Below are 20388 nucleotides of genomic sequence, written 5' to 3'. Positions count from 1 at the left end.
TATATTTCGGTATACAAATGGGATGGCAAAAAATATGGAATGTTTGTTGCGAATTACAAATAAAAGAAATTATGGCTATAACATTTAATTTGAATTAATAATTTACTATATCATACAATTTTCCCATCTATATTTGATGGGAAATTGGTACTTTTAATCCCTCAAATTTTAACAAATTCTGATTTTAATTCTTATTATATTGGTGAGTCTAACTATATACATTTTCATAATTATAATAATAGCAGAAAAAGGAATTATTTGTATTTTGATATTCTATATAAAATTTGATAACTTAATTATCAAGTCTGGTCAAATGGTTGAACACCTCTATTATTGCTGGAGGGGATAACTAAGAATACTAATCCAAACTTCATCAGATTCCCAAATCCACGTTAACGTTGTTCTTCTGCCAAAAAAGGTTTTCATCTTCATGGGAATCAAAGATCAACAAAAAGTTAAGCACCATAAAACACATGCATCCTAGATGCTATATAGCTGGTTTATGATTTGTTTGATTGAGTGTAACCTTGCCGGAATCAGAATGTTTCTTATTGATAGAGGATTCTTCGAGCTTTTCTAATTACGGAAGGAAGTTAGTTCCTCCGCTTCCACCTTCGTAACATCACTCATCATAACACCAATGTCAGTTGTATACCTGAAACACACTCGAATTCTCAACACAAATATTCAAACATTATAAGTCTTTAATGGATTACGTTTTTGAAAGAGTCTAAATTATGCACACTGATAATGTACACATTTCTTACATCATCGAGATATTACAATAATATGTAACTTTTCATTACGACTTGATATGATACACTGAAAAATTGAATAATAATCCCCCCCACCCTCCCAATAGTTATTATCCCTTGAAGTAATTTCTTTTCTCACTAATACCTGGCATATAAGAAGACAACAATTATGAGGAAGTGTCTTATTTATTTGTTTTCTGGAAACAGTGGATTCATCTAAACATTCCATCCGAACACAACTTATTTTTCGATTCTGAAAGGAATCATCTAAGTTCAAAGGCTTCTCCAAAAGATATTCTTTAAAGTCTTTCAAAACAAAATAGAATACAAGATGACATGAGAAAATACATCAACATATTACAATAAACTCAAGTTAGTATACATAGTCTCTAGGTAAAAACTACTGGGCTCACATAAACTCATAGGTTACAATATCATAGATCCGCCTCTGCCTGTTACCTCCATCGGAATAGGTATCAGGTGATGTTCAAGCAAACTTACACATTTGAACTATTTCATCGACTTCTTATTAATTACCTTCCTAGCTTCAGAGTCATAGATACTAGCTTCTGCACTCACTAGATTCGGCTTCATTGCCATCACTAGTTTTTGGTTCCTGCAGGAAACAGAGAATGCAAAAGAACAGACATGTCTAGCTTAGTAAGTACAATATTTACTTGAAAGAAAATGAGAAGTATCTCAGAAGTGACTTACCATAAAAATATGCTTGCACTCAGAAGCAATATATATAGCCACGTCACGGACCACATCAGGCATTTTGACATAATTTCTGTTTGAACCTTGGGATAACAAGAAACGATCTTTCAAAGTTTCTAACAGAAGACACATCCTATTTCTTGCATGTTCAATACTTTCAATTTCTGAAAAGATGCCAAGCCCCATTCCTTTTCTAAGTAATTTTTCAGGCACGATATCACTATCTTCCTTGAAGAAGGAACAAAGCAAAAAGAGGTACTTGGCTTCATCACTTTCTAAGTGATTATAGCATACCTTCAGAGGTTGATACACATTTTCAATCATTCCCGGGATATTAATTGGTGCAGATCTTTGTAATTCTAAAAGGGCATCCTCCCATGAAGGCCTGCTGTTAAACTTTAGTGCTCTTGCAACTGTAACAATAGCAATCGGCAGCCCCTTGCATTCTTTGGCAACCTCTTTTGCTATGTCATGAAGAGACGGATCATCAATTGAATTACCAGATTTCTGCCTGAAAAGGATCCATGCTTCCTCTTTAGATAAGGTCCCAACTTCCATGATCTTATGAGCTTCCATAGCTTGACAAACATCTCGGCGACGCGTTGTGAATGTCACTTTGCATCGATGGTTGTGGTTGCTACCGCTGGGAATTCCAAGTTTCTCTAGATCATGAAGAGCCTCCCAAATATCATCCAGGATTATAAGGACACTTTCCTGACCCATTAACCTTGAACACAGCACATCTCCACGCTGCCACAAATCGTCCCCTTCTAACGTCAGACCGATGCTTCTCGCAATCTCACCCTGAATATTTTTCAAGTCTGGTTGTTGACTGACAGTTAGCATGACAATATCATCAAACAACCTTTCTTGTTTTTCCCTTTTTCTGATTTTCTCAGCCAGTGTTGTCTTACCAACACCAGGCATACCACATATCCCAATAATAGTGACCCCCTCATCTCTCAAAGCTTCCATGACCTCTTCCTCCTTCTGTTTTCTGGAGTCAAACTCCTCACCATGTACAATTTCATTTTCAACAGCAGGCGGTGGTGCAGGATAGGAAAAATCCACATAATTGTTGCTTTCAGTTTGAAGACCAATCACATCCAGTTCAATTTCCTTAGATCTCTTGCTCAGCAAGTAACAAGACATCAAGTTTGGACACCAACCTCTTTCAACCTCAGCTCTACGTCGCAATGTAGTAGCCACATCTGCAATAGTGGTATCAACACTAGTTAACCAAGCCTCAACACTGGGAGCAATGACTTGTAAGTTTCTCTGGGCAGCCTCCACTCTTTGCTGCACCCCACTTTTGATATTCTCCAGCTTATCAGATTCTTTATCCAGAGATTTGATGTTTCTCTTGTAGTAAATGAGAAACCCAACTTTAGATTGGAAATCCATAGCTATGATCTCTCAAGTCTAAACTCTGCTATTTGTTTTATTAGTATGAAGTGAAATTTTAAAAAGGATATGCGTTGGTGAATTTGGTGTGAAAATGAAACTTGAAAGAGCGGCAATATAATGTAGGTTTTGATGTGTAAATGAAAGATGCAATGGAGAATTTGGTTGTTTTGTTCCAAGTAGTATATTCACTGAGATTTATAAGCCCTGCATTTTGGCTTAAGAATAAGAAGAGTGGGGTCAAAATGATAGCATTTTATTTTAAAGACTTAAAAGTAGTGAAGCTCTGATAATTCCATAAACTATTCTTCTTTGAAAGTGTAAAAAGGGAAAAGTAATTGTTGCTTTTTGGAATTTTCCATTTCCAATGAGAAAACTTTCAGACAATTTAAGAACTAGTTTGTTGGTTACCAAACTCCTAAATTTTAAATTCTCAACTACTAGTCCACTACCTCTCTTGCTTTAAGATAATTATATGACTAAATGCATAACAACTAAGGCACTTGTCTTTTAAAAGATTTATTATTAGCTAATGAAAAAATGATTCTTGAATAAAGCCATGCTCTTCTGGAAATTCAAAATTTAAGTCCTTAAAAAATCAACTTATGTTGGTGGACCAAAGTACTCATCCAAAGAATACTGAAGTCTCTGACTTTATCAATTCTAATCACTGGAACACTAGTAAGCTTCATGAAATTTTATCTTCTGATTTAGTTGCTCCCATTTTAACTATCAAGATTTTTGCAGGTAATCAAGACCATGCTGTCTGGACACCTGAACACACATGTTCTTTCTCCTCAAAATCTGCCTGGAATCCTCTTACACAATCTAATGGCTCCTCCCCGACTTCTAAAAATATTTGGCATAGAAAATTTCCTTTCATATGCTTAGAGACTCCTTAACAATAAGTTCGCTACGGATGATTCATTATCTCGGTTTGGTGTGCAAGGACCTTCCAAATGTATTTGTTGTCACAATGGAATGAATGAGGACATCAACCACCTGTTTAGCTATGGTCAAATAGCGGAGAAAGTTTGAATTTTTTTCAATATACTTTGGGACTGCTCTGGCCTAATTCTGATAGCATTCGTACTAAACTTATGAGATGGTGGCGTATTAAATCCACCAGCAAAGTGCCTGAATTGACCACTCTCATTGCCTTCCTTTTGTGATTTGCTGGGAATTATGGAAACATAGATGCACTTATAAATATGAAGGCACCAAAACTTTTTCTGGCAACATTATGCATCAAGCTACATACCACATTCGCTTGATCATAACATTTTACAGAAACCTTATTTGGAACAGATACGCTCATCTCTTTTGTAACATACTCTCTTCGTCCCATTTTATGGGACACGGTTTGATTTGGCATAATATTTAAGAAAAAATGGAAGACTTTTGAAAATTCTGGTCTAAAACAATCCTGAGATATTTGTGTGGTTGTGGCATATACAAATTCAGAGCCTAAATGTTTGATTTTAGTTGGATCTTTTCTCCATTTTTACTAGTCAAATTCTTGATAACACCTTGAAAGCTTTCCATGGCTTGTTGAGGCAATTCCATAGGTATCACAATACTCTTCTCTCCTGTGTTCTTGTTAAATGACCAAAAAAAGCTGCCAAAAGAGAGAGGACTTCTATCAAAACCACCCAAAATAGGTTTTTCCCATCCAAAATCAACTTCATCAAAACCAATTATTGCAGTATTTGATATGAGAAAATTCCAAGATTTGGTCCACGGTCGTCGCCCGTTAATCACCATGTAATCTGCCAAGGATTTGATGTACTCTTCATTGACCTATTTCTTAGCTTGTTTAATCAACTCAACTGCATATGTGAATGAATTTGAGCATAACAATCCAGCTTTTGATATGGCTGCTGGAGTTGCAAATGCATTGCCATAATATCCAAGTGGTAGTTCCATTTTTCTCAGTCCTTTGCGTACACTAACTGCGTATGACAAACGAACATTCTCTTCAGGATTTATATCAAGTGCAATCGTACGATATTTCCATAGAAGCACAACTAGTAACTCAAATCTTCCAATTTAACCATAACCAGATTCTAATTGATCCTGAATGGCTTCAATCTCCTTATTTCCAAAGAAAAACGAGTGTTGGATTAATTTGTCTTCCACAGCTATCCATGCATTTTTGGACTCAACATTCTCATCAAACTCATTATGTGTGCATATAATGCATGGCAATGACCTAGCACTTAGAAGGTCCCTCTGCCATACTGGCAAAATAGAAGGTGCAGAAGCTCCTTGAATTAATTCACTTAATGCATTTAGAAACATTTTGAAGCCATAAGCATCCATTATAGTGTGATTAAATCTGAATCCAACAACAAATCCACCACATCAAATACGGGTCACCTGTGTATAAAATGAATGAATATAAAATTAGGAATTTTGATGATTACGAAGAGAAAATGAAATACAAGAAGTAAATATAAAATTTGTGACTTGGAAACAATTTAAATTTGTGATGAATGTGTAATCATTTAAAATTCATTAAATATAATATAAAATGATTTGGATTATATTAAATTCATGAATATATTAATCCATATAAATGTTATGGGATTAATATAATTAGGTCAATTATTTAAAATCCAATAAATATGGATTTAATTGAAGTCCAAATTAATTGATTTGGGCTACAATAGATGATCCCAGTTTGTTAAGCTCAGTGTCATTTCATCCTAGAGGCGCAGTTTAGTGCCATGTGTCGAATAATCTCGAACCTGGTTCAATAGATTGTTGGAAGCACTTAGAGCAAGAACTTCTCAATCTTTCTATAGCACAAGACGTGTCGTTAGTATGATTGAACTAACAAAGATCACCAATGTGAAGACGAGCTAGTTGTTGACTTTATCAATTGTTGGAGAAGCTAGAGCCTCAACTGCAAAGATCACCTCAGTGAAATTTCTAGCATTTAAATGTGCATACAAGGCATGCATTGGAGTGTTTACTATATATTGCAAGGATTAAAACCCAATACATTCAAAGTTAGCAACTCATGGACATGAAATGGAATTAAGCATGACTATAAGAGGATATCAATGATCTCGTATCTATGGACCTTACGAAGATGAAGATCTAGAGGAATCCAAAGTGGGGGCAAGTCTACATCTAAAGATGACTTTGAAGAATCTTTAATATCTCGGTGCTCCTGAACGCATGAGCATAAACTACAAATTCCAATGCTCATCATCGCATGAGTCTAAACTGCAATTTATAATGCTTCTAGTTGCATGAGCATAAACTGCAAATTCCAATGCTCATCATCGCATGAGTCTAAACTGCAATTTAATCTTCAAATTACAAAGTTCTCAAATTTGAGTCACATCCGCAGAACTACATTGTGACTTGATCATCTTTATTGAGGTACGTAGATGCTTGGAACCATCTTCTAGGCTCAGTTGCATGAGTATAAAAAAATTGCATGTTTCCACTTGATCTGCCACATGAAAGTTAAAGCTATAAGTAATATCACATCAAACTTCAGACTTGCACAAAATGATGATGACTCGATGGGGGCAGACCCCAAAAAACATGAACTTTTCCAATAACAGTTGATGTTTCCAAATTCAACCAAGTATGAAAGTTGAGTCTTCTAATCCTTTAAGTATGCAAGTTGAAGTCTTCAAATCCTCCAATTATGCAAGTTGAAGTCTCCAAATCCTTCAAGTCTGCAAGTTGAAGTCTTCAAATCCTCCAAGTCTATAAGTTGAAGTCATCAAAACTCCCAAGCCTTCAAGTTCAAGTCAATAAATCCTCCAAATATGCAAGTAGAAGTATTTAAATTCTTCAAGTATGCAAGATGAAGTCTTTAAATACTTCTAGTCTGTAAGTTGAAGTCTTCAAATTCATCAAGTCTACAAGTTGAAGTCTTCAAATCCTTCAAGTCGACAAGTTGAAGTCTTCAAATACTCCAAGTCTGCAAGTTGAAGTCTTCAAAACCTCCAAGTCTGCAAGTTAAAGTCTTTAAATCCTCCAAATATGCAAGTTGAACTCTTCAAATGCTTCAAGTATGTGAGTTGAAGTCTTAAAATCCTCTAAGTCGGCAAGTTGAAGTCTTTAAATCCTCCAAATGAAAGTTGAAGTCTTTAAATCCTCCAAATGAAAGTTGAAGTCTTCAAAATTCTTCGGTCAATGCAAGTAGAAGTCTTCAAATCCTCCAAGTATATATGCAAGTTATTAAATTTTCATTTCTTAAGGTGGATAAAATTGTCCCTTCGCACCTTAAGCTAACCTTTTTACGGATTTATCTTTAAAATGTTCTCTAAATTTTCATGCCTTAAGATGGACAATATTTGTCCCTTTGCACCTTAACTCAATCTTTTCATGAATTTATCCTTACAAGAATCTTTAGATTTTCATGTCCTAAGGCGACGTTATAAACATCATTTCACACCCTATGCTTAAATATTTGGGATCTCATAAAGCCTCAAATTAATAATCTCAAGGCAGAGATATTAAACACATCCCTTCACACCTTATGCTTAAGTATTTGGGATCTCATAAAGCCTCAAATTACTAATCTCAAGGCGGGGATATTAAACACATCCCTTCACACCTTATGCTTAAGTATTTGAGATCTCATAAAACCTCAAATTAATAATCTCAAGTCGGGGACATTAAACACATCCCTTCACACCTTATGCCTAAGTATTTGATATCTCATAAAACCTGGAATTAATAATCTCAAGTCGGGGATATTAAACACATCCCTTCACACCTTATGCTTAAGTATTTGAGATCTCATAAAGACTCAAATTAATAATCTCAAGCCGGTGACATTAAACACATCCTTTCACACCTTATACTTAAGTATTTGAGATCTTATAAATCCTAAAATTAGTGATCTCAAGATGGGAACGTTAAACACAGTCCTTCAAATCTTATAATCAAGTATTCAGGATCTCAATAAAAAAATCAAATTAGTGATCTCAAGGCGAAAATGTTAAACACATCACTTCACACCTAAAATCAAATTTTGGTGTTATGATAAAACTCTCCATTTCACGCCATCCATAAAACAAATATCAATTCCATTGACTAAAAAAAAAGCAAAAGTAAAGGGTGGAGAAATATCTTACACACATGAAGAAAAGGACAAGACAAACAAAAGCAGACGCAAATAAGAAAGAAATAACTTACTTGCCAACAGAGCAGAGTTAATGTTCACAAACTAAAAGAGATGTCCTTTAATAGAGTTGCATGGGTGGCTTTCCCCTTCTCCAAAACAAACTCAAATTGAGAAGATCAGTTATATTCTTCTAATAAGAAGAGGTGGTGGCGTTATCACACTTTATATAATGTAAGGGTTGGGGCTTAAGCATTAAATGCTCAAGAAAGTCAACCCCATCCAAATTGAAGAAATGATGATAATATGTAATTCAAATCTAAAGTGTTTCGATTGGGTAAGTAAAATACTTCAAGTCTAGTCTTGAAAAAATAAAATATTTTGACAAGATTTGAAGAAGGGGGCATTTAAAATTTATTAAATATAAATTGATAAAATGATTCAGATTATATTAAATTCATTAATATATTAGTCCATATAAATGTTATGATTAATATAATTTGGTCAATTATTTAAAGTCCAATAAATATGGATTTAATTAAAGTTCAAATTAATTAATTTGGGCTACAATAGATGAGTCCAGTTTGTTAAGCCCAATGTCATCTCATTCTAGAGGCCCAGTTTGGTGCCACATGTCAAATGACATGGCACGCCAAGTCAAACAAAAAAATCAATAGGATCAGGTCAATTGTCAAAATGACAAGCCCACTTCGTAAAACTCATGTGACATGTCACTTAAATCTATTTGGACAAAGGGAAACCTGTTCTCATCATAACTCCTCTATTCCACAACTATAAATAAAGGTCCTCATTATTCAAAAAAAGAAAAACAAGAATTCTAACAAGAAGCTAAAGAGACCTTGTGGATGAAAAATCGTAGATTTCTCTACAAGCTACAAGTTCAAGAATTCATGCATTCGAGTTCAAAACGATCAAGATCAAGACCACCAGATTCAAGAACAAGCTCCAAATCCCTGGAATCCTGCAAGTAAAAGTCAAGATCAAGATCATCAAGTTCAAGTCCCTATCAAGTTCATTAAATCAATAAATAAAGATCATGACTACAAGTTTCAAGAACAAGCCCGAATCCCTTGAATTCAATTCTAAGTCAAAATAAAGATTATTTCAAGTTCATCAAAGATTCAAGAAAAAGCTTTATGGCCCTTGAATTCAAGTATAAGTCAAGATCAAGATCAAGATCAAGATATATTTAAAGTTCATCAAATATTCAAGAATAAGCTCCAAACCCCTTGAATCCAAGATCAAGTTCAAGAACAAATTCAAAATTCAAGATCAAGCTCATAAGCCCTTGAATTCAAGATCAAGTTCAAGTTCAACAAAGATTCAAGAACAAGCCTAGAAGCCCTTGAATCCATGATCAAGAACAAATTCAAGATTCAAGATCAAGCTCAGGATCCCTTAAATTTATATCTGAAAAGACAAATCAGAGGAATAATAGATATTGTAACACTCATATTCTAAAATCAATAAATACGATTGTTGCATATTTTTCGGCCTTGATTATTATTTTCTCTATGTGAATTTTACTATCTACAACATATCTAACAGATACATCACACACCACACCATTACCAAAGGACCAAAGTCGTGGGTTGATAAATGTGTATTTAGTTTATAATGATGGTTAGATGTAATATCAAGCAACCCGAATTGAAAGAGGTATCACTACAACAAAAGAGATATTTTGTTGCAATAGATCTTCCTAACATTGTCATAAAAATATTTAGCGGCAATTGAGTATAATGTCATTACATCTATAGTCGCTAAGGTCTTTAGCAACATTTATAGAGTTCTGATTATAAATAATCATATTTATTATTGTTACTATATATATATATATATTTAATTAAATATTGATTGATTACTTGAACTAACATCAATGTACAACCAATAATCCCATCAGATCCTGGCTCATTGTATAGTAGCTCTTCAATGTATGGACATGGTGGTATTATAGAGTCTCCTAATTTCTCAAGCTCCACATTAGCATCGGCTTCAATAAACATGATTCCTTCACTATTACAATTTACCATGAGCTTCCTATTAGGTCCTTCAACTATCCTACCAGCTAATGGATAGTAAAGCACAAGCGTATTAGATAATCCATCTTTGATGATTTTTGCAGGATCTTTCCCTTCCATTGAAGAATTGTATTTGTAAAACATCAATAGCGGCATTTGAATACGAAGACTTTCTTGATCATCTATATCTGAAAGATGTAACATTTCATGAGGTGTTTTATTTTGTGGAACTATCATTCAGTTCTAGCTTATTTCTTCTCAATGAAATCACAAAAGGGCTGGGAATAATTGCCATGGTATATATAGCAATTTGAGCAAGTGTGGTTTTTGAGCTAGAATTTTGGACAGGTAGTGCACAAAAGGAATTATTGGGTAAAAATTGGCTTAGATATATTTTCCTTTCTTGAGGATCACTTTGCAAAACACAATTTATTTATTTATTCAAGTACACAATTTCATTAGTGTGTCAAAAGTCAAAACATAATTCAATTTTTACCAAACAAACTATTAGGTTTGGGTCCACTAGGAATTTTAGACCATGAGTGCACCATTGCATGATATTTTTTTAATGTCTCAACTTATGTGGTATATTTTTTTTAATAGGATAAGTAATATTATTATATGCAATATAATTTTGGACGGGTAGTGAAAAAAAATTTATTGGGTAATAACTAACATATAATATATTTTCCTATCTTGAGGATCACTTTACAAAACTCAATTTATTTATATGTTCAAGTACATACCGCTAGTACTTCCTTAACTAAAGGTTATTTGTGACAACATCAAGAAACTCACCACAATAAACACACATCTGTACCGCTATTATTTTTTACCGCCAAAGATAAGTGAGTACGCTAGAAAAAAAACTTTTACAACACACATTTTGACCCAAGTCGCTGCTAAATTAAAGGTAGGATGTCACTCCCCGAGCCTACATCCTGGACGTGGCCGGCACTCGAAGACCATTGCTGGCCCCAAGCGAACCCTTGGCCTGGCTTTCTTAACTTAGCGAAAACCTAACTCAACAGAATAACTCCATGCCATGCAAGGACATAAAACAACTTAACTGATAAAATCTGGCCCAAAAAGGCAACTCGAGTCTCAAAATAGCATATTTACATATATACATAGATGAGAGACTCAATACTAACTGACTGTCTATGAAGCCTCTATAACACTGAGATGGATGTTGGGACAGACCCCGCAACATCCTAATAAAGCAAAACTGAAGAAAACAAAATAACCGAGTCCTTCGAAATGCAAAGAGGCTCACCACTGACTCTGGAGTGCTCAGTTGGATCAACGGCGTGCTGAATGCTGATCCTGGGTAGCTGCGTCTGCATCATAAGACGATGCAGGCCAACTGGCATCAGTACATTGAATGTACGAGTATGAGAGCTGGAAAGGTAAACAACAACTTAAGCTTGAAAGGAGTACAAAGGAACTCTTACCTTGGCTCTGTTCAACTCATGAATAACCGAACTCAATATAAAGCAATAAGACACATGCAATATATAAAGCTTGTAAACAGTGTAAACAACTTAGTTCGTTAAGGATAAAACGATAACAAACTCAACTTTACTTATATAAAAGTAATATAACTTTTGTGGGAGATTCTTTAACCGACAACCACCACTATGAGCCCCTAGTGATGATACAACGTTTTACCTCACGTTGCCCAAGGACCATCCTATACCTTGCCGTGATATAGGACCTTACTTTACTTAGTGGATCCACTAGCTTAACTTACGTGATCATCTAAAAAGTATGACCCATTAAATCCCATGTTTGGCTACATGGTTCTTATGGAGAGTTGAGTTAATATGAACTCGCTTCCCCAATTCGGTGCTCAATACTACTCCCAAACATACTTTGGCTCATAAGTGTTTTAAACACAAACTTCTTTCTTTTAGTTTGAGATAATTGCTCAAAACTTAGCCCAAAGGCTCTTTTGGAAATCATAGTTCCTTTCTTACTTCAAATGTAAAAACATTTATAAACTTCTTTGGGAATACTTAATTCCCTAATAACTTTTGAGAAATGAACTCAACTCTATACTCTTTACTCAACTTGAAACTCTATACCCTTTACTCAACTTGAAACTTGAGCCTTAAAATGAAGGTAAAATGTTCAATAAAGACTCTTGAAATTTTTTTTTAAAGACTTGCTTCTTAACTTTTAAACTTGACTCTAACTTCACTTGACTTGGATCCTAACTTTCCTCGAATTGGATTATGAATTCAAGGTGTATGATCACACGTTTATGGATGAGTTTGGGATGTACCTTAAAGTATTAGAAACAATTATAAAACATAGGTACTTTACCAAGGAACATGTATGAAAAAGTGGGAAATGAAAGGATATGAAAAATGAAAGGTAAGGGGAAGGATTGGCGTCCTTGGCGCTCTAAGAGGCGCCCCCTCAAACTTCAGAGGGGCCTGCTGGGCGTTCTGCCAGGCGCTCTGCCCCAAGGGGAAAGTTCAGCGTCCCTTTTTTGGGTGCGCTGGCTGGCGCGACAGCCCAGCCCTTTTCTCCCAAAAATCTGACTTTTCCCCTTGTTTCTTTCCAACTCTAAACCCTCTCAACCTCAAAGGTTCCAGCAGCAAACACTTAGAATCATAAAGACCCTTAATATACAATAGATTCAACTCAAAATCACAACCGGAAACATGTACTAAACCAACAAGAAACTTCAACAACACAACCACAAGAATTCAACAACCACAACAAATCTTTCTCGGAATTAAAAACGAGTTTGGCGTGTGGGGGAAAGAACCAGCCCAACACTATGATCTCACATACCTAGTAGGGATCACCCCCGACGATATCCACGACGATCTTGTCGAAATCCTTGCTTCTTCTTCTCTTTCTCCTCTTCTTTCTCTCTTCCCTCCAAAACCCTAACTCTCACTTTTAAAAAGGGAAAACTGATTTAAAATCAGTCTAAAACCTTAATATAACCAAAAGAAATGGTTAGGAAAAAGACCAATTTACCCTTACAAATTCGGACTAAACTGTCCTGTGCGGCTGTGCCAACAACCAACTTCCAAAAGGGCATAACTCACTCATACGAACTCGAAATTGAGCAAACTCGGCGGCGTTGGAAAGATCATTCCAAGGTATTTCCAAACATAATTGGAACCACACCCAATTCATCCTGAGCTAGGAGTTATTACCGTTCAAAGTTGACCAAAAACACATTTTTTTTCCATACCCAGCAAATTTCCAGATTTTGAATTTTTCCAAAAATGACTAATTCCAATTCCAAGCTTCTTCATAGTGATTTCAAATTGCAAGACATCACATAGGATGTCAATATAGTCGCCACAAAAGCTAAATACAACTGTGGCAATTTTTATCTCACCGCTAAATATTTCAAATTTTAAGATTCTTTTTACTTCGCCAACCCCTACCACCCCTACCCCCAAAAAAATTGTTTTTGAAAAATATTTCAAATTTATTTTTTATTTTATTTTTTACGTCACTCCCCCATCCCAAACAAGGCTACCCTCTCCCCCCATCCCAAGCTTTTACAACACCCCCCCCCCCCCCCCAATTAAAAAAAAATTCAAAAATTATTTTTGAAAAATATTTCAAATTTTTATAAGTTTCCTCTTTTTAAGCCACCCCTCCTCTGCCACTCAGTCGGATTTTGAAACGGTCATCGAGGTTTTGTCCCAGTTTGAGTGTCAAGGTCAGGTCCTAGATCAATTATCGGGGTTGATTTTCAGATCATAAATTATTTTTCTAAGGTATATTTTTTAGTCTCAAGTCAAAAATAAAAGATATTTTATGGAAAAAAAATACATTCACCAACCAAACATTAAAAAATCTTTTTCAAAAAATATTTTTTATTCACCAGCCAAACATGAGAAAATAAGTTACAAATCCTCTTGTTTTCCAAGAAAACATTTTCCTTCGTAACAAACACACCCTAAAATAGTCATATTTCCCTCATATGAACTAAAAATGGAATGATTTTTTTTTCTGATCGTTCTAAAAAATGAAACATACTATTGATTCCATTTCATGTGTTATCATTTAAGTTTAACAACATCAAATCACCTATCTTCAATTGAACATATGAAACTCATCCAAGACCCTCTAAACACAAACTAATCATAAAGCACGTTTTGAGCCTGTTGGAATTATCAAATCACTGATAGTACTAGTTTTCCTTCATAAAAAATTGTCCATAGTCAAACTTAGCTTCCTTATAACTCAAAAATTCAACTTTTTTTTGATAAATTTTTCAGTAGCAGTGGAGGTGTTGCATATATCATCCAAAGATTTAATTACAACACATGGATAGAAACTATCCATAAAAAATGGGCTAATAGCATAAAAACCAACTTACTGCCCATCATTACTACAACAAGAATAGAAGATTAACCAACAACAAAATGACTAATCAACTTTAAACCTTATACGCGAGACTTATCTTTTATCAAGAATGAAAGGTTCTTTTGCTGCCTTGGGAAGCTAGCCATGTTCATTTCACTCATCTCCATTATCGGTACTTGTGTATGACTATAGTTAGTTGATGAATTCGCAGAGTTAGCACTATCGTGACTCTTATATTTATATGTTTTTTATCTGTGCTCGTCTGCCTATGATACCTTCTAATTACTTGTGTTTTGGTACGAGTCACTCTCACTACTTTCTGATCTCCCATGGCCGTTGCTGATTGGATTGTGGTGATCGCTTGGCGTCTGGAGACTTGCATCTTTCCTTTTTTTATTCTGCCTATGTACTTTGTACTTTGACTAGACAGATCTGTCATTCTGTTGTAGATAGTCCCTTTCTGTACTTGGACACTCTTGTATCAGTGACAGTAGGTTCGAGATTTAGTTCGTATGTATATTTGTCTTTGTTGATCATTTTTGGGCTCTTGTTGTATATTTTGTACCATTATGTACATATCTATGCATGACCCTATTCTCTGTCTATATTGATTCCGCGTAGTTATATTCTAGTTTTCGTTTATCGCTTGTTTTGAGTTTTGGCTTGCCATCTGGGGGGTTTATGGTAGGCGTCATCATGATCCACTTTCGGTTCATGCCAAGCAGGGGCGGAGCCACCTTGTCCCCAGGGTGTCCAATTAGACACCCTTCGTCGAAAAATTATACAATATATACACGTAAAGTTTTGACTTATATTGGCATATATGGTATTTTGGACACTCTGAAATAACAAAGTGACCCATAGTGGAGATGGCAAGAGCTATCACAAGCCCACTCATTGCCCCAGTTCAATTCCCCACATAAGCGTTTTCATTTTTCTATAATTATTTTGCTTTCTTGAAGTTTGTAAGTAAATCAACATGCGTAACATAAATGTTCAGTAGCTTGATGGTAAATAGTGTCATGCTTGTCTTAAGTGACCCAAGTTCAAATCTCACCTCCAATAAGGATTTTTTTTTAATTAAAATTGAATTATTTCCTTAAATTTTAATACATTTTCCTTGTGGAATAAGATTTCCTTATATTTTAATACCTTTCTCTTAAACTTTAATACATTTTCCTTTTGGAATAAGGTTTTAATTGAAAAAAAATCCTTAAATTTTAATACCTTTTCCTTGTGGAATAAGATTTCCTTATAGTTTAATACATTTTTCTTTGTGGAATAAGATTTTTTTTAAATTTTAATACATTTTCCTTTTGGAATAATGTTTTCTTTCTCTATAAATAGGAGACTCATTTACCCAAATTATATCATAATATTATTAAAAATAGAATCTCTATAAATCATCGTTTTTTTTTTTAAAATACTATTCAAAGTTTGGACCCCCTTCATAAGATTCCTGGCTACGCCACTGATGACAAGATACTAACTAACAGTTACTCATTATAGGAAATATATCCACAAACGAAGATTGACATATATAGTATATTCTTCAAACACAATATTAATTACTCCTTCCGTCCCAATTTATGTGGTAACTTTCAGATTTCGATACTCAAACAAGTCTATCTTTGACCGTAAATTTTTCATATATCCTTTAATTATTTTGTATTGCTAATTATTGTGACTTATAGTACTTTTTACGTAATTTACAAATATATAAATTTATTTCAAGAAAATCGAAGATTCCACGCGTAAAGGTTCAGTCAAACTTAAACTGTTTGACTCTCAAAATAAAAAAAATGTCACATAAATTAGGATAAAGAAAACATTTATTTACTGTATTCTTCAAACACAATATTAATTATTTATTTCACACGCTAGCTAGAACTAGCAAATATTCCATTTATTCATTGAAAACACACATGTTTATTTGTGTAGACACACAAACATATATAAAACAATATATTTTTTCTATTTTTTGAGAAAGTGACCCTCAATATCCTTGGTCGCATTAAGAATAAAACCCAAGAATTTAAGGGGCACTGGGTTGTCTTCAATTTTCTTTTCATACTCAAATGTCCATGTAATTCATTGTTGTTCACAGGATGATACGAACGTAAAGGAACTATAGAAATCTAACAAATCTCCACCCATCACTTCCTGCTTATTGATTTCTTATAACGATCGATGGCTTCAATTTCATACTTCACAATCTTTTCTTGTCCATCTGTATTCATTAAATTTATCAAATACAAAGATGTTACTATTTCGGAAGCCGAATATATAGAGAGTGATGAAATCACAACTGCTATATCTAAAGGTAGCTAATAGATAGTAAATGAGACAACAATAAAAGGAACACCAGAAATTTATGAGGTTCGGCAAAATTTTGTTTTCTTTTGCCTACTCCTCGGACACAACCAACCAATATTTATTTCACTCCAAAAGAGTACAAGTGAAATTCTACAAGAGAGAAAGAAGAACAAATGCGTTTGAAGATGGGAAGGCAAGTTAGAGGTGTGTTACAAATGAATTAGGAGCCACTACAAGAAAAATGCTTATTTAAGATCAGGATTTAGGGACGAGCTACTAATTCCGTCTCTAAAGATATATGTATTGAAATGAGATTATATTCTGGTCTTTATTTGTATATTCTATTGCGAAGATACTTAATCCGGTCCCTAAATAACATATTAACTGGTCCCAAATTGTAATAAAAAAATTTAGCGCCCGACTTTCAGCCATTCTAGCCAAAATTTAATATTAAAGAATTAAAAAAAACTTTTGTTTTTTCACCAAAATTTAGGCGCCAGTTCTTTTTTAGCCAAAAAGGAAAAACCCTTACGTAAAACGTAAAAAGGAAAAAAACTCTTCAGCTCCTGGTCGCAGCTTCCTATAGCTGCTCAATCGATCGTTGTTTCTCAACTACATCGTCCGACCCAATCTAAACATCAAAGTACTTTCAATCGCAGCTCTGTCTTCTTATTCGTTTAGTTGCTGCTCACCTGCTCGGTAAAACAGATATAGGTTTGCTTTTTCTTCTAATCAAGTTTCTATTGTTTCGAATTCCATAAACTATATAGATGGATTTTTTATTGTTTTATTTAAGTTACTCTTCTTCTTGTTCTTCTGATTTTCTAACATTAGATAGTTTAAAAGTTTCTTAATCTGATCTGTTTTCTTATGTACAATCAGTGAAAGGTTATTAGGTTGAGTTTCTAATTGTGACTTGATTTTGTTAACTGTTGTATGTGACTGAAGATTCATCTTTTGTATAGAGTGCATATTTTATTTGAAAAGTCTAATTATTTCGCTAACAACATATACTAGTTTTCTATCTTCGATGGTGATATTTTGGAAGCGAAAAAAGAACTAGACCTGATATATGTAACTTTTAAAGTAGGGGAGGCGAGAGTCACAAATAGATGTATTGTATCTATAAGGTCCGTACCTTTTCCATATAGCTTACTAAGCAAGAGAAATATGTGTGTGTGATATTTATATACTAGTTATTCTTTTTTTTTTTGCTAGAACAGGCATTTCTTACATTATATTTTGAGCCAAAGCACCGGGCCTTTGGTGTTCAACTTTCACTTGCTGGCAATTTGGACATTTAGCAACAAATTCATTAATGTCTTTCTTCATGCCATTCCACCAATAAACTTCTCTCAAGTCATGATACATCTTTGTGGAACTCGGATGAATGGAATATCTGGAGCTATGAGCTTCCTCTATAATCCTCTCTTGGAGTCCATCTACCATAGGTACACACAATCTACCTTGCTACCTCAATACACCATCTCCCCCTTGTTCAAAAGCTAATACTCTTTGCTTTTGAACATTTGCCTTCAACTCAAGCAAAATAGGATCTTGGTCTTGTTTCTCTTTCACTTCTGACACTAAAGATGACTCAGCCCCGCTCGTCACCGCTATTCCTCCTTATGCGGAATCTATAAGTTTGACTCCCAGGCGTGCCAGTCTGTGCACATCTTTTGCTAACTCTCTCTTTCCTTCTTCAATATGGGCGGTGCTACCCATAGACAACCTTCTTAAGGAATCAACAACAACATTAGCCTTAACTGGATGGTAAAGAATACTCAGGTCATAGTCCTTGAGTAATTATAACCACCTCCTCTGTCTGAGATTACGCTCTTTCTGAGTAAGCACATATTGAAGCCTCTTGTGATCAGTGAATATGTCAACATGCACACCATACAAGTAATGACGCCATATCTTCAAAGTGAACACTACAACAGCCAACTCTAAGTCATGGGTTGGGTAGTTCTTCTCATGAACCTTCAACTGTCTGGAGGCATAAGCTATAACTTTGTCATTCTGCATTAAGACACAACCCAAACCAACTCTAGATGCATCACAATACACTACAAAACCTTGAGTACCTTCTCGTAAAGTCAAAACTGGAGCAGTAATCAACCTCTTTTTCAATTCCTGAAAGCTTTCCTCACAAGCTTCAGACCATTGAAATTTCACTGCCTTCTGAGTCAACTTGGTCAAAGGAGATGCAATAGACGAGAACCCCTCTACAAACCTTCTATAATAGCCAGCTAAACCCAAGAAAATCCTAATATCAGTTGGAGATGTGGGTCTAGGCCAATTCTGCACTGCCTCAATTTTCCGAGTATCAAATTTAATTTCATTACCAGACACAATGTGGCCTAGGAATGCCACAGACTCAAGCCAAAACTCACACTTAGAGAAATTGGCATACAACTCCTTATCTTTCAAAGTCTGAAGAATTATTCTGAGATGACTAGCATGATCTTCTTCATTCCTTGAATAGATTAGTATGTCATCAATGAAAACGATAACAAAAACATATCTAAATAAGGTTTGAAGACTTTATTCATAAGGTCTATGAAAGTTGCTGGTACATTAGTCAAACCAAAAGACATGACCAAAAACTCATAATAACTATATCTGGTTCTGAAAGTTGTCTTTGGAATATCACATTCCCTAACTTTTAATTGATGATAGCCTGATCTGAGGTCAATTTTCAAAAAACAGGTGGAACCCTGAAGCTGATCGAAAAGATCATCAATCCTCGAAAGAGGGTACTTATTCTTGATGGTAACCTTGTTCAACTGGCGGTAGTCTATACACATCCTAAGGGAACCATCTTTCTTTCTCACAAAGAAGACCGGAGCGCCCCAAGGTGAGACACTTGGTCGAATGAAACCCATATCTAGGAGATCTTTCAACTGCTCTTTCAACTCTTTCAACTCTGCTGGTGCCATTCTATATGGAAGAATAGAGATGGGACGAGTATCAGGAATGAGGTCTATGCCGAAATCTATTTCTCTCTCAGGAGGAATTCCGGGTAGATCATCAGGAAAAACATCTGGAAACTCTCTTACTATAGGAACTGACTGAAAATGAGGTATCTCAACACTAGAGTCATGAACTCGGACTAAGTGATAGACACAACCCTTCAAAACTAACTTTCTTGCCTTAAGGTACGAAATGAAAAGACCCTTAGGCACTGTTGTACTACTACTCCACTCTATGACTGGCTCATTTGGAAACCGAAACTTGACCACTAGAGTTCTACAATCTAATGATGCATAACAGGCATGAAGCCAATCCATACTTAAAATGACATCGAAATCTACCATGTCTAACTTAACCAAATCAGCCATGGTGCTCTTGTGATTGATAGAAGCAGGACAATCACAATAGACTCGTCCTGCTAGAATAGACTCCCCAAAAGGTGTAGAAACACAAAAGGGTTCACAAAGTCTTTCAGGAAGAACATCAAACTTATTTGCAACATAAAAAGTTACAAAAGATAAACTTGCTCCTGGGTCTAGCAAAGCATACACATCAAAAGCAAAGACTTTGATCATACCAGTGACAACATTTGGAGAATTCTCTTGCTCACGGTGACTAGTGATTGCATAAAGGCGGTTTGTTCCTCCGCTAGTACTAGAAGTAGCTCCTCTAGGTGCCATCCTGTCTAGGGGAGCAACTGATGAAGATTAGGCCCTATTGCCCAGATTTTCACTAG

The 20388-nt window shown here is 35.0% G+C and overlaps 1 protein-coding gene and 1 pseudogene across 1 annotated transcript; both read right to left on the bottom strand.

Moving 5' to 3' along the window:
* Nucleotides 1–1454: 1454 nt before the first annotated feature.
* On the bottom strand, nt 1455–2876 carry LOC125834270 (disease resistance protein At4g27190-like). Its single transcript, XM_049513436.1, has one exon. It carries the CDS (start codon nt 2874–2876, stop codon nt 1455–1457), a length of 1422 nt encoding a protein of 473 aa, XP_049369393.1.
* Nucleotides 2877–4343: 1467 nt separating this feature from the next.
* On the bottom strand, nt 4344–10250 carry LOC125834251 (methanol O-anthraniloyltransferase-like; annotated as a pseudogene).
* Between the last annotated feature and the right edge of the window lie 10138 nt (nt 10251–20388).

Source organism: Solanum verrucosum, unplaced genomic scaffold (genome assembly GCF_900185275.1).
Source record: "Solanum verrucosum unplaced genomic scaffold, falcon-dt-bn FXZP01000026.1, whole genome shotgun sequence".
Lineage (NCBI taxonomy): Eukaryota > Viridiplantae > Streptophyta > Magnoliopsida > Solanales > Solanaceae > Solanum > Solanum verrucosum.
The sequence above is the reverse complement of the archived record's forward strand: the minus strand, read 5'-3'. Positions and strand labels throughout refer to the sequence as shown.